Below are 15,971 nucleotides of genomic sequence, written 5' to 3'. Positions count from 1 at the left end.
TTAAGCCAGTTTTCTAGCACACTCTTGTACTGTTTCCATTGGGTTCTTTTTTAAAAAAAAATAATAATGATTGTTTTATTTTGCTAAGAATACTTAGCACATTTCATTCTGGGAAGTCTTAAACACAGTTTCGTACATCGACAGAGCTTCCTTTATCTCTGATGCTTTGTGGCCACATATTGACTGGCTTTCCCTCAGGCCCTTATAACATAGTGGACCATTGTAACTTTCAAGCTATGTGCGGCCTCTATGATTTTTACTTGAAGCTTCTGATCATCTCAAGGTTGCAGAGCGGGCATGATGTCAGTATCTTAAAAGTTCTTAAGAGATGCATCAGAACCTAAATCCAAAACTGAGGGGAGATTTCCAGACGCACCCAGAAAGTGGAATGTCAAATAAGTGACAGGGTTTTAAAGTTGTGAGTCTTGTGAAAGAGTGTTAGTGTTCAGATATTTAAACTGTAGTGTAACAGGGCAACCCATGCAGTCCTTTTTGAAGCCTTACTGATGGAGCTGTATTGCCAGTTTCCATGTCCAGTTCTTATCCTTATGGATACAAATGGGGATGTTGCTGTCTTGTAGCATGAGAGTGGTCCCAACAGATGTGGCAAGAGTCCAGGCAGCATGTGCTCAAGGTGGTTCTTCATGCCTAACAATGCATTTTTTTTTATTTTTAAGTGAAGTTGCCTGTGCACTTTGCCCCATGGTGTATTTTGAATCTGTTACCAGGGTTTATTTTCTGGCTTATCCCAGAGAACCGAGGGCATGTTCTAATATAGCTCATCAATCCTCAAAATGGTCCTGTGAGGCTGGTTTTGCTGGGAATGTGACTTGCTCTTTGGTAGCTGGGGGGGAGGATTTGAAATTTGTTCTCTGGTGGCTAATCCCAGTGACCCGCTGCCCACACTGAGACTTGGCATCTGATCCTAGGCAGCACTCCTATCTTGAGGTGGTGAGTTCCGAAGTTCATTTCAGACAATGGGCTGCAACACAGATTCTGATTATATCTGGAAGATTCAGAAAACATACTTTTTAATAACAACAACAACAACACACACACACACAACAACAACAACAACCATGCAGTACTGGTCATTACTAGTTCCATCCCCCCCCCCTTTACGTTTGGTATAGCATTGCACACACTAGGTGTTCCTAAAAATAATACAGTGGTACCTCGGGTTACATACGCTTCAGGTTACAGACTCTGTTAACCCAGAAATAGTGCTTCAGGTTAAGAGCTTTGCTTCAGCATGAGAACAGAAATCAGGCTCCGGCGGTGCGGCAGCGGCAGGAGGCCCCATTAGCTAAAGTGGTGCTTCAGGTTAAGTACAGTTTCAGGTTAAGAATGGACCTCCGGAACGAATTAAGTACTTAATCCAAGGTACCACTGTAATAGTACCATGTGCTAAGGTTTTAAATCAAATATCCAATAAGCATGAGCCGATAGGATCATAAGAGTTTTAAATATGATATAATTAAAAACAGCAATTATTGCTCCGTGTGATAATAATATAATGAGGTTTCCAGCAACGAAACAAGCCTATGAAGTCCATATTTATAGCTCTTCCCTAGCATTTCGTAATACTGGTTTTGTGCTATTCTTATACACCCTAATGGGGGGTATAAAGTTATAAACAAGAAATTCTGGATAATGGTGCCAGGAAGTTAACAGATGTTTCTTAAGGGACCCTTGTATCAGCAGCTGCACACTCTGGATCGTACTGCGTCAAATAGGCTGGGATGTTAGTGGGTGCGGTTCAGTATCTGGAGTTCTGGCCAGTATGCATATAAAATCTGCATCAGGCAAGGAAGCTATTTTTAGGATTCACATGTGCGCTGGATGACCACCAAGCACTGCAAGGCAACTTCTTACCTGTCAAAGCGAACCTATACTGACTCTCCTTTAAAGACGAGAGTATATTCCAGACTTTCAGAATCTACTTATTTTTTATTTAAGAACCCGAAAGCTCACCAACTAGAGCCATGTGTAAGATAATGGGGTAGGGACAAGCTTGCAGGATTAAAGCACAGCCCAGGAATTTGTTCTCAGTACCAGAACTGAGCTCACAGTCCTGCTACACACAGCTCCGCATACAGTTTAATTCACCCCAACCAACTTTCTTCATCTCAGCAGCCTAATTTAGAAGGGGGAGTAAACCTTTTTGTTGATGCTGGTGCTAAAAAAAGGCTGATCGTTTGAATCCTTGCTTATCTCCTGCTAATTACTCAGATCCACTGATAGACCCTGAAATATGTTCTACCCACTTCTAACCTCTTTTAAGCAACAGTGTGCTGCTCTTTCCAGAAGGGTTTAGGATTTGAGAACGTTTTTTGAAGACTCGGAGCTGAAGCTTCTGAGTTCATAAGATTGTATGTCATTTACACTGACGGCTTCAGTGCTAGAGGAATACAGAGGCAGCTGGCTGTAGTGTCTATGTCTGAAACAGTGCTTTCTTGCCTGTATAAGATTCTAGCCTATGGGACATATGCAGCCCCCCAAGGCTTTTTGTGCTCTCCCTTGCAAACTGTCCAAAGAAAGAAGGAAGGAAGGAAGGAAGGAAGGAAGGAAGGAAGGAAAGAAAGAAAGAAAGAAAGAAAGAAAGAAAGAAAGAAAGAAAGAGAGAGAGAGAGAGATAGATGGCTCCTGCAGGTTCCCCCCAGATCCCCTGCCGCAGTGCTGTGATTCAGTGGTGTTTGCCTAGAGTTGTAAGCGACAGCAAAGCTACATCTGGTGAGCTTTCTGCTGCTTCCATATTATAGAGCAGTTCAGGACTGCTTGGAAACCTTTGCCTTCCTGTTCTCAGTCTCCTAATAGTAGGTACTGAGGGGACCTGGAATCAAGGAGGGCAGAACTTCCTGATTCTTGAGTACTTTTCTACCCAAGTCTTCACTGAAGGAAGACAGCAGAGGGTGTTTTGGGGAGTTTCTAGCATCTTTGACTGGGGAATGGGCAGACTCGGAAAACCTTGCGGATCGTGTAAAAGATTGTTCTGTGAAAGCTCTCTTTCCCATCACACTACTGTGATTAGAGGAGAGGGAGCTGCCTCTATCTCTCTGTCTCTGTATTTCTGAGAGTGTGGGTTGTGTGTGTGTGTGTGATCAAGCTGATTCATAGGACTGGGCCAAAGGGAGCTTTTGGGGTTGGTCCAGAGTGGGACCAGATAAGCCCCCCTGCACCTGCTATTGATTTTCACAAAGCCGTTCTTGCACTTAGTGTGTAAATAGTTTCTCTTGGGAGTTCAGCCCTGAGTTGCAAAAAGGTGTGAGAATATATATACACACACACACACACCAGAGAGAGAGAGAGAGAGAGAGAGAGAGAGAGAGAGAGAGAGAGAAATTTAAGGGGAAGGACCGAGCAAGAGGTCAGATGACTGAACATTGTGGCCTGTTTTTTAATCAATCTCTTAATCGATTCAGTGTCTAATCCTGATTAATCAGATAGAAGCTGGACCGATAGATACAATTTCACAAGTACTCATTAAAAACTGCTGGTGGCAAACACTAACTTAAAGAAGGCATTTTCTCTTCTAAGGAATGTCTCTTATGAAATGATGCCTATTATGGCACATGTGGACATTACCTTAAAAAAAAAAGCATGCTTCTTGCTTTAGAGCCGCTGTTTTTATCCGCATGTAAATAATCATCATCCTTGCAGATAGCTGAAATCAATTGACAAAAAAACTCAGTTGACCAGCTAAGAGTTGTTTTATCAGGCAATGAGCCTTAGCCTAAAAAGCAAACAAAAATGATAGTGGTAAGTGTTTCAACACTTATAAATAAATCTTGTTTTATATCAAGTCTTAATTGTGGCTTTAAGAAAGGCTGGGTGGGGTGTTCCCTCCCTCTCTTCTTTTTGGTCCATGTTAATTCGTTTTCAAGCTGTTTCTGTTCTGTCATCACTTCATGGAAAATGGATACTGTAGCTTTAGGCAAAGAGCCAGCGGTAGAGTTCCTAATTCTTATTAATGAAGAAGTTTTTTTACAAGCTTGTAACATTTTTTCCCCCTTTACAAAAGAAACCCAGGATTCTTCAAAAAGCAAAGAAAAAATGTCCCTTGTTGTCTGTCTGTCCACTCTGATGTTGGCCCGTTAATTATAACTCTGCTCTAAGCGCAGTAGCTTTGAAGGCATCAGAACAAGACATTTTAAAGTCTCTGATGTCATCCGGAATCTGACTTCTAATATGAAAAGCAGATTTTATTTGCTATTAAATCTTCAAAAACAGTAGGGAGTGTTCCACCCTCTGCCTTGCAGGGATCAAAAGAACCCAAAGGCCAGGCTGTATTCTCATCTTAATTGAGAGCTCCAGCTTTTAGGTCATGTTGCAAATTGTAGGATTGCATGCGTTTCATAGCTCATGTCTGAGCACCGTTAACTTGGAAACTTAGCATTATTTAAGAATTTATCCTTTTCATACTTAGGAATTTATCTTTATCCTGGCCTTTGTCCAAGGACACAGGACAGCATACATGGTTTGTGGCTCCCGACACCTTCCCTTTTATCCCCACAATTGCCTTGTGAGGCAGGCTAGCCTGAGAATAACTAAAGCACCATCCTCTGTTGAGCTTCATAGCTGAGTTAGGGGTTTGAAGACAGGTGTCTCCGATTAAACCCCAAACCCTGTTGATTGCACCAATCTAAATAATACTCTATTGTGCCACCAGTGCACATGGTGCTGTATGAGTTGTGTTGGCACGTTGAGAGTCCCTGAGGGCAAGGATGTTGCAATCTGAAATGGACAGTAGAGAAACAGCAGTGGGAGAGATGGACAGACAAGAGGTAGAGAGGAAAGAATGCAGGCAAATGCCAATCCACGTACAGGAAGGAGCTGTTTTGTTGTTGTTGTTGTTTAGTCGTGTCCGACTCTTTGTGACCCCATGGACCAGAGCACGCCAGGCACTTCTGTCTTCCATTGCCTCCCACAGTTTAGTCAAACTCATGCTGGTAGCTTCGAGAACACTGTCCAACCATCTCGTCCTCTGTCGTCCCCTTCTCCTTGTGCCCTCCATCTTTCCCAACATCAGGGTCTTTTCCAGGGAGTCTTCTCTTCTCATGAGGTGGCTAAAGTATTAGATTCTCAGCTTCAGGATCTGTCCTTCCAGCGAGCACTCAGGGCTGATTTCCTTAAGAATGGACATGTTTGATCTTCTTGCAGTCCACGGGACTCTCAAGAGTCTCCTCCAGCACCAGAATTCAAAAGCATCAGTTCTTCGGCGATCAGCCTTCTTTATGGTCCAGCTCTCACTTCCGTACATCACTACTGGGAAAACCATAGCTGGCACATCCAATATGTGCATGACTACACACCGAACCCAGAAGTGAGCCAAAAATGTTGCAAAAAGGGAAGAATGGGGGGTTTTTTTGCAGGCATTTTCAGTGGTGCGTCAGATATATGTGATTTCACTTAAACATGCGGTGCCTTGGAACGTAACCCCCGCGTAAATTGGAAGTTGCCTGTACTGAAAACTTCCAGTTGGGAATGAGGGTAAACCATATGGCGGGTGAAGTTCAGACTATTTGCACTTGGCTTCAGACAGTGTGCATTGCAAGGAAACTTAAGAGCCTTGACGTACAAGCAAGCACACACCTCGATCTACTTCCTGGTGCATTAGGATGTCTGAATCCACGCTATCTTTAGGATTGATTTATTACTTAGGTTGCTATGGAAAAGCATTCCAGTTGTTGCAGTAATGCTGAAATGTGATCGCTTGGTTTGCAGGGTCAGTGTAAGCACCACCAGCAACAGTCCTCAGCCAGCCCCCGAATTAAGGGAAATGGTGGTAAATCCTACAGGGTCCCCCTTCTCTGCTTTTATTTTTATTTTTGTGTGTGTAGTGGCTTACAATGTCAGGTCTATGGGAAGCACTTGGCCGTATCCCCAGGGAGAGCCGTCCCTCTCTGATTCTAAACATCTGTTTCACAGTGAAACTAATAATTACGTTGGCCTCTGAACATTCAAAACCAGAGGAAGGTGCCAAGTGAATAGGCTAGTATAATGCATGTTCTCTTCCAAGAAATATTAGTAATCACTTCAAAAGCAAACTCAGAAGGACCTCACCCCTCTGCGGTTGGTTCAGCCAGTTACTGAGAGAGCCTGATTCAGTCCCTCGAGCCGTAAGGAGAGCAGAGTACCCTTGCGGACAGCAGGGCATGCACTGCCAGTGCTTTCTCTCCAGAACAATACGAAGGCACAAGTTGTGATCAGTCACAGAGAATGGTGGGTGATAAAGTGGAACAGTTTATGCATGTTGTGAAGCAGGATGCCAAGGCCCAGGGTTTATAAGCAACCTTGGAAATACATTTGAGGCAGAAAGTGGACTTCCGATGTGGGAGTAGAAGCATAAGGAGATGGGTGCCATCTCTGTCTGATGGGCATGTTCATTTTTCTGACTATAGCTGCATCCTCGGTGGGTTAACGGAACTTCAGAATAAAAGGGATCAAACTTTATGGGCGGTGAATGCTCACATCCTAGGTAAAGGTAAAGGGACCCCTGACCATTAGGTCCAGTCATGGTCGACTCTGGGATTGCGGCACTCATCTCGCTTTACTGGCCTAGGGAGCCGGCGTACAGCTTCCGGGCCATGTGGCCAGCATGACTAAGTCACTTCTGGCGAACCAGAGCAGCGCACGGAAACGCCGTTTACCTTCCCGCCGGAGCGGTACCTATTTATCTACTTACACTTTGACGTGTTTTCGAACTGCTAGGTTGGCAGGAGCAGGGACCGAGCAACGGGAGCTCACCCCGTCACAGGGATTCGACCTTCTGATCAGCAAGTCCTAGGCTCTGTGGTTTAACTCACAGTGCCACCAGCGCCCCTTGCTCACATCCTAGTGAGACTTTAATACTGATGATTTATGTATCTTGAGCAGTTCTGGGTTGAAGTGGGCATCAGCTGCGAACCTTTCATCTCACACATGTCTGTTGTGGAAGGGCTGTAGCTCAGTGGCAGAGCATCTATTTCCTCTGCAGGCAGAAGGTCCCAGGTTCAATCCATAGCATCTCCTGGTAAGACCAGGATTGTCCTGGTCCCATCTGAAACTCTGGAGATCTGCTGGCAGCCAGTGTAGACCGTACTGAGCTAGATGTGCCAATGTTACTGACTCAGAGTAAGGCAGTTCCTATATCTGTTTTGCGTTCTGCTCCATGTATTTTTCTAAATTTATTTTTTTAGATGTGGTGTTAATAAAGAGGTGAGGGGGGGGCAGAAAGGATAAGCCTATCACTGTTTCAGTTGCTTTCCATCTTGTGGAAATCAGCTCTGTGCAGTGGGGAACCTTTTGTGCCAATGGAGGCCCTGTTGTAGTACAAAACATCTGAGCTGGCTGTTTTTCAATCCCTGGAATTAACAAAGAGGGATAATGTTTTAAACAAGTTTATTTTTATTTGCAGCGTATGTATTTTGTTCCTCTATTAAATGCACACGTACTGTGGCATCATTTGAAATCTGATGCATTCATTAGTGGAAGATTTAAAACCATGGTAGTAACCGAGAATTTCAGCCCCAGTTTTCAACTCGGAAGCTTACGGTATTGTGTTTCCTCGAGGCAAAAACTGCAAAGCTGCAGATCTGGGGTTCACCTTCCTTTGTAATATGTTAGGCTGCAGTCCTAAACTGGCTTTCCTGGGAATAAGACCCACTGAACACATTATAAGCTACTTCTGTGAAAAGTTACATGATTGTTTAGGAACTTAAAAAAAACAAGAGTTTCTTTATGATTGTGGCAACTTGGAGGTCTTAGTTTAAACTTCAGTATATCCCTGGGTTTGCCCGCTCTCTCATAGTCCCCATTGTGTTATTTCTTTTTGATAGGCTGCAAAGCTCATTTTGTACTTCTGCATTTGGTTTCTAAAACTTGTGTTTTGAAATGACTCTGAAATCTGGTATGGTTTAGAGTGTGTTAGATGTGTGTACCCAAATCATCAGGGGTGCACTTTTTATGTTCACGCAATGAATTGTGGATGACAGTTTCATAGTTACAACGTAAGCCTGTAATGCAGAAGCTGTAATTATGTGGTCAGGGGCTTGTCTGGGAATAGAACAAGTCAAGAAATCCAGCACATTAAAGAGATGGTGATGCTGAAGAGACAATATAGTTGAGATTCCTAGGGAGACCTTTGCTAAGTTATGGGGTTTTTTGTAAAGAATTTTTTTGAAACTTTTCTTCATATAATACAATAAAAAACAATGAAATCTAAGTAAAAAGAAAAAAAACAAAGAAAGAGAAAAGAAAATACACAAAGCTCTTTCTCAAAGGTAGATATTAATCCTTGTCTCACACAGAAGTGGATGAACCCTCCCAGCTCTCACCTGAGAGCTTCCCTTTCTTCTCCCAGCCTCCCACCCTGGGAGATCTTCCCGCCTCTCTCACACAGGTTATTTCATCCATCACCTTCCTGTGCATACTTTCATTGACCCAGAATAGAGAACATCAAAAAACAAAACAAAACATAACCAAGAGCAAAATTAATAAAGGAGGAAATTAAAAAAGACAGGAAGTAAAAGATAATAAAAAAGGACGGTAAATTCTCTCTCTGTCAATTATGTATACAGTTGTACCTTGGAATTCGAACAGCTTAGTTGCTGAACATTTTGGCTCCCGAACGATCGAAAACTGAAAGTGATTGTTCCAGTTTTCGAGCATTCTTTTGGAAGCCGAATGTCCAGCGGGGCTTCCGCAGCTTCCAATTGGCTTCCGGAGCTTCCTGCAGCCAATCAGAAGTAGCGCCTTGGAAGCTGAACGTTTTGGAAGTCGAACGGACTTCTGGAATGGATTCCGTTTGACTTCCAAGGTACGTCTGTATAAAGATTATTCAGAGTGTCACTCCAGGATGGTATCCAGCTGTTCCTTGATCTGGTTGGCAATGTTTTTCCAATCTTTGACCCCAAACATCTCAAGTCCCTTCATTTTCCTTTCCACACAAAAAGTCTAAGGGGACTCTCCAGTTACTATTACTGCTAAATGTCAAGAATAGTTTTCCTCCAATCCGGTATAACAACTTTATCTCCCCAAAATTTCAACATCCATTATTTTTTGTTTTGTTTGAAGCAGCTATACCCCACCCTTTATCCCAGAAGACTCCCAGAGCAGCTTATAAAAATTGGGGGTAAGACAGCTGCTGCCCTAAAACAGGTTCCACACATGGGGTGCCACCACAGAGAGAGCCATCATTTCTGCTATCCATGGAAGGAAAATAGTTAGGAACCTCTGAAGTCCCCAAAATCTGTAGCAGATGAGTCTGTGGTCAGGAGCTGAATGAGGTCCACATGTTGTCCTTCCCTGGGATGCACAGGGAAGGTAAAGGGGTATTTGGAGCAGTTGCTTTTAATAACTTTGCAGAATTGTGACCTAAAGTTCAAGGCAGGGGTGGCGAGCCTGCAGGCCAGATCCAACCTGCAGATTGAGCTCCTCTCACCTTGGAAAAGTAGTGTCTGGTTTCCCTGTGTTTCCTGAGCCTCTCTGAGCACTTCCTCCTGTTTTCTGAGTTTTTCTTACAATAGTGGGAGAAGAAGCATTTTTTTGAAGGGGGCTTTTCTCTCCATTTTTTGCACCCCATGGCAGTGCAATAAATATCTCCTAACACAGCCACTGCTGGGGGGTGGGAACAGGACAAAAATATTTGTTGGTTGGACACCCACCCACCCCATTCCTTTGCTGATTGGCAGAAGAGGAAGTGGACTCTGTGTGCCTGTCCACCTGAATGTGTGGAAACTATGGTTTGTGTGTGTGCAATGCATTTGTGGTATGTATGCATGTAATCTGAACACGTTGAGCGTGTGTACATGCGTGAATGACTTGAGTATACTTTGGATACACTGGTGTCTGGCAAGTGGCCTCCAAATGGTTGGCCAGCTCTCAGTCTGGCCCTCAGACCAAGAAAGCTTGACCACCTCTGGTTTAGGGAGGTCCTCTTTGGGTTAAGCAAACACTTTCTTAACTTGGATTAGATGCTCAGAAAGTTTGTACATAATCAGCAGCATGCGCTGTTGCTGTAAAAGAAAAGAGCTGGTGTGATGCATTAGTCCAGGGTCAAGAGGACAAACGATATTTGTGTTGGAAGCATAAATGAAGATACCGAACTCATGTGAGGAAGAAGGATCAATTACTAAGCTGTGCAGGCTGGGGGCAAATTTTAGAACAGTAGATCCCTGCAATCTTTTGTATGACTCCTGTTTATCTCAGTGAGAGATAAGTTATCTTCTGGTGTGTGGGATTTAGGCCACAATCGATTTGTTCTAGAGTAGTCCCAACGATATTTGTATTGAGGCAGACTGGGCATAAATGGGCCAAAGACTGTGACCTTCATGGATGTAGTTTCAGCGCCTTCCTGTGTCCCATCTTTCTGCCCCTTCCCCTCTTTTGTCCTGTTCAGATATTTATTCTTCCAAAATAATTATTGGCCCCATTTCGAGAGGGAACTGTTGCCACCCATTTTCCTGTTTAACGTGTTGCACTTCTCAACAGTGGAAAGAAATTTTCTTTCCCCCCTCAACGTCCCGCGCACCAAATCTTGAAAGATGTTTAAGTTTCCTTTTCCATTCAGACTGTTGTTCAAAAGCCACTGCTCCAGGCTCTCTCTGTATATTCAGACGCTGTGTGGGTGCTTTGGCTATAGTTCCTTGGATCATCTTTGGCTCAGAGAGTTGGTGTAAGACAGTAAACAGGATGTTGGACTCTGAAAGATTCGGGCTCTTGCCGACCTCAGGTTCCCATCTGTAAAAAAGGGGTATATTTTCCAAAAGAAACTGTTTACATACCTTTCCTTTAGCGACTGATTTCTCTAGCCCAGTAACGCGTACCTTTTGGTTGATAGCAATTATTCAGGTTATGAGTCAGAGGTGCTTATCAGCCTTGCTTTCTAGAGTCCTTTACTCAAGATGCTATCATTTAGGCCTGATATCCACATACACTGGATGCACTCTGTTGACAAGCGATAGGCGCACCCCCATGCTACTTATTATTTTGAATTGTCTAAGGTTGGCAAATCAGTTGTAGCATTTAGAAAGCTACATGGACAGTCATATGATGTGATTTCAAAGCGACCCTTATGATTTCAGGGATGCTGTAGCATCTCTTGCAAAAATGTTCTCAAACACTTTGCCATCTCGAAAGCACCGCAGATAAAGAAGCCTGCAGTGGGGAAACCTGCAAAGCTTGGATATAATAATGCACGTGGTTCCCCCCCAGGGCCTCAGAACAGCAAATTCTGTGTGTTGTGTTGTTCTGCAATGGAACGTCTGCCTTTCTGTTTCAGGCAAAGAACAGTCATCGCAGGAGCTAAGCATGCTGCCGATTCCTGTGCCCACGCTGCCCGGTTTTACAAAAGAGTCCGGCTCTTCCAAGCACAGCGATCACCACCACCACCACAAGAAGAAGAAGAAGAAGCACAAACACAAGCACAAGCACAAGCACAAGCACGACACCAAAGAGAAGGAGAAAGAGCCTTTCACCTTCTCCAACAGCCCTGCCAGCGGACGTTCCATTCGCTCGCCATCCCTGTCAGACTGAAGCAAGCCGCTCCAGAGTTGGTAGAGCGTATGGGAGCAGTGTGCATGCTGCCGTTGCTTTATGGTTAAGCGCATGTCACTGCAGTGGCTCAGAAGGCACGTTCAGATCGAAATCTCATGGTATCTGTTGTCCAGCCGCAACCATGCATGAACCCCGTGATCGTTCACCGTGCACTTGCCTTACAATACCTCTGCAAAGAGAGAAGCAACTCATTTCCGATGCAAATGTCGCCTATCCACAGCCCGGCAGTGGCTATCCGTATATCTTGCCAGAACAAACTATATTTTAAACGTTTGATAGCTGTCGTGAAGTGAAGTGTGTGTTAAACATAAGCTGACTGCCAAACTTGGAAAAGCTGGGGTTCACTGTACAGCGTTCTATAACATAATGTAAGACTTCCCGAGGCTTTTGTACAATCTCTTTTCCACATATTTAACCACTGCAGTTGTCGCTCTCTGTGTTTTTTTAAAGCCTAGAATGTTGCGTACTCAGTTAAAAGCTTCATTTTTTTTTATTTTAAGATGTCTGGCATTTTTAAAACATGTTTGAGCAGAACATTCAGCAATCCTTTTCCTTAACTGTTCTTCACAAGGGAAAAATGCCACTGTATACACATGTCACTGTGCCCTCTAATCAGAATCAGAATTGTGTATAATGAAGTTAGTGCAAAAGCAAATCCTTAAAAGTGGGAAAGGTTACTTTCCCCCATAGAATCTCAATTAGAAACACTCCTTGGGGTGAAATAGTTGTTGCAAAACTTCTTGAGCTCTTCTGATTTCTAGTAAATTTGTTTAGAAACTCTGATTTTTTTTAAAAAAAGTATTTTTAAATGTACAGTGAGTGAACTCAAACATGAAACTGTGACAGGTTGCTTTATTACATAAAACAATAATATCCAAGTATTGCATTGCTGAGCTTAATTATGTGAAACGGGACTGCTTTTTAAAAACATTTTTATTTAATTTCTATGTTTTGTTGCTGCTTCCCTTCTTCCCCCAGTTTCCTATAATATTTTGAGTTTGTTTCCCTATCCGTCTTTAGGTTAAGATTCCTTTAAAAAGACAACAACAAATTGTGTGCATAGATACTTTTAGTTACATAGTTTATTGATAGTGGAAAGAGACAATTCTGATCCGCGAGGAGATACTTAATGAGAGGGACCCAATAAGGATTTTTTAAAAAGAGAAGGTAATTAGTTAATAAAAAAATTCTTTTATACAATCTGCTGTTGTGTATATTCTTCCTGTGTATAATAATCAGCACAAAACAAGAAGCAGTCTACCCTATGCCCCTGTCAAAATGGGGGGCAGAAGGGCTCACAACCACCTCAGTGAGGACTGAGCATGCTCAGTGAGCATAAGATATTGTTGGGGACCAAATGGGAGAGGGGAAGACCTGGCTCCTTGAACAGAAGCACTGCAAACTGCAGGATTTTGTTACAGGGCCCCATTAAATGGAACAAAAAGGGAAGGTTGTCTTCCATCCCAGCCTGTTCTGGAGGGTAGGTCTCAAACCATTGGCTTCAAGTCACAAGAAAGGAGATGCTGACTAAACATTCGGAAAAGTTTCTGACAGTAAGAGTAGTGGAACAGACTCCTACGAGAAGTGGTGAACTCTCCGTCACTGGAAGTTTTTGAGCAGAGGTTGGATGGCCATCTGTCCAGGATGCTTTAGTTGAAATTCCTGCAATCTGTGATCTGCAGGGCACAATGTAGGCTACTGTTTAGGGAAGCTTTTAATGTTTGATACATTACTTTGTTTTAGTATTTTGCTGGAAGCCGCCCAGAGTGGGGAAGCCCAGCCAAATGGGTGGGGTATAAATTATTATTATTATTATTATTACTACTACTACTATTATTACCACGATTTAATGCTTGGGCAGGCTCATATGACGGAATGGGGGCATCCCTGGTCCAAAGCTGTTTAGCACTTTTTAAAGTTCTGAAACGATCTCGGAAACAAACTGGAAACTGCAAATGTAGTGCAGACCGACCTTTGTCCTGGAGACATTTATTGCAGTTTATGCGCTTATGATTTATTGCTCCTTATATCTTAGTAGTTCCTTCTTTCCAAATGGACTGTAGTCTCTTGCCTCTCTCTTGAGGCATGTTTATTTGCTTCTCTGGGAGTCCCTGAGCCAAACTGTGTTAGAATGACAGCCAAACCCTCCCTTCACCCCTCTTTATTTATTGTTTCGCGTTATTCAGTGTGTGTGGCTCGGATTAAGCGGAACTAAAGACTCCCAAATGCTGAAGCCTTCCATCAAGCAACTCCCCCATGAGGAATGGTTACAACATTCAGGGCTTTAGTAAAAGAGAATGTTGCAGAGGTGAAAATTTTTTTGCACAGTGTGGAGAAAGAGGAGAAGAAGTTCTTTTCCTTCTATCATATTACAAACCCCCAATGACTCCATCCAGTGAAGGTGAATAATTGGAAATTCAGGATGGACAAATTCTTTACATGACATGTACTACCACGATACAGTGGTACCTCTGGATATACACACCTCTGGTTTTGTATCCATTAGGATGCGAATGCGGCAAACCAGGAAGTATCTTTTCCGGGTTTCGCCGCATGCGCAGAAGCACTTTACCGTGCCACACACATGCGCAGAAGCTCTGGTTGCAGAAACCTCGGGATCCGACTGGAGCTCCGGAACAGATCTCATCCGTAACCAGAGGTACCACTGTGTGTGTGTGTGTGTGTGTGTGTGTGTGTGTGTGTATTACACATGCCATACACAGTCATGATAATCTGAATATTAGTAAGAATATAATGCAACACATATACATATACATTGCAATATATATACAATATATAATATACAATATACAATGCAACACATATTATTATATAAAGCTTTACATTTTCCTGTACTATCTTAATGTAAAACCTTTAACAGTTGTATTTCATATCTTCAGATATGTACATTGGTTGTCACCTGCATTTTCAGCTGAATTTGGGGGAATCACTTGAAGCATCGGTTGTGTTGAGCTATTTCAATTGCTTTTGTCTGATTTGCTCACTGCAAACAGCTGAAAGTCTGTAAATTTTGGTAATGAAACCTGGTTTGCAATGGGGGTTGAATGATTTTGATTGATATTTAACATAGGCGTACAGTTGCAATTTGTTTTTCTTAGCTAAATCTACACATTGCCTTTAAAAACCTCAGTATCAGATACAGTGGTACCTCGGATTACATACGCTTCAGGTTACAGACTCCGCTAACCCAGAAATAGTACCTCGGGTTAAGAACTTTGCTTTAGGATGAGAACAGAAATTGTGCTCCGGCGGCGCAGCAGCAGCGGGAGGCCCCATTAGCTAAAGTGGTGCTTCAGGTTAAGAACAGTTTCAGGTTAAGAACAGACCTCCAGAACGAATTAAGTACTTAACCCGAGGTACCACTGTATTTAAATGTTTGCTCAAAAACGCCACCACAGTATTTGTTGCCATGGGATTAGATATATTCATGGAAGATAAGGTTATAAAATGGACATACGCAGGACATTTGACAAGAGGTGATTCAGACAGATGGAATAAAGCTGTTGGTATGGAGAGCCTGCGATTTCAAAAGACCAAGGGGACAACTACCCATTGCATGATGGCTGGACGATCCAAAACTTACAGCCGAGCTTATGTGAATGCATAGAAATATGGAGAAAACTTGGAAGAGGCGTCTAATATATGGTATATCAAACAGGGATGTGGGACACTGCAGAAGGAGAGAAAAAGGAGGAGGAGGATTAATAAGAAGGCCATAAGTGTCTACTAGTTATGATGCCTATGTACTCCCTCCAGTATCCTAGGCACTATGTTCATCTGAGCGTCAGATGTGCTTTTTTGTCCTTTTTTGTTTTAGAAAAAAACAACAGTACCGGTACTCCCCCATGAAGCTTTTACAGTAAGTGCCACACATTTAACATTTGGAAGAAAAAGAAAAAGTGCCAGTCCTCTGTAGCCTCGAGTGCCCCCAGGAAAAAGGACAACTTGTATGCCTCTAAATGAGCAACTGGGAAACTTTCACAATACATTTCGGTCCTATTTCTTCTTTCTACCTTTAAACATTTGATGAAGCATTTAGTCAATATGCAACAGGAAACATTTGGCAAAATAATTTATAAGATGGAAAAGCAGTGGGATTTTTTTAAAAATGGCACTTCCTTTTTTCCAAGAGTTTCTGACTTTTTTATGAATAAAAAAAGAGGCAGAAAATGTTTGTTGATGTATGAAGTTTTCCCGTTCGTCCTAATGCTGACCTTTGACCTGTTCTTCCTGTTCCGGGTCCATTTCCTGATAAACAATGTGGGAAACAAATTGGGAAACCCCAGCTGACAGAGCAATAATGTCACGGGTAGAAAAGCAGCCAACAAGTGAAACTCCTTTAGTTCACTCGAGGCAACACTTTCTGTGGACTTTGCAGTTCAACAGCAACCCCCACGATAAGAACATCACAAGGC

General features: G+C 42.9%; 1 protein-coding gene across 1 annotated transcript in view; it reads left to right on the top strand.

Moving 5' to 3' along the window:
- TAF2 (TATA-box binding protein associated factor 2) overlaps positions 1 to 12,735 on the top strand; it is a 57,831-nt gene extending 45,096 nt beyond the window's left edge. Inside the window, exon 26 of the mRNA XM_083621869.1 lies at positions 11,261 to 12,735. Within this exon, the coding sequence (XP_083477995.1) occupies positions 11,261 to 11,514 (254 nt within the window). The 3' untranslated portion in view covers positions 11,515 to 12,735. The remainder of the gene's footprint in view (positions 1 to 11,260) is intronic.
- The last annotated feature ends 3,236 nt before the right edge of the window (positions 12,736 to 15,971 follow it).

This window comes from Podarcis filfolensis (genome assembly GCF_964270895.1).
Source record: "Podarcis filfolensis genome assembly, chromosome: 7".
Classification (NCBI taxonomy): Eukaryota; Metazoa; Chordata; class Lepidosauria; order Squamata; family Lacertidae; genus Podarcis; species Podarcis filfolensis.
The sequence above is the reverse complement of the archived record's forward strand: the minus strand, read 5'-3'. Positions and strand labels throughout refer to the sequence as shown.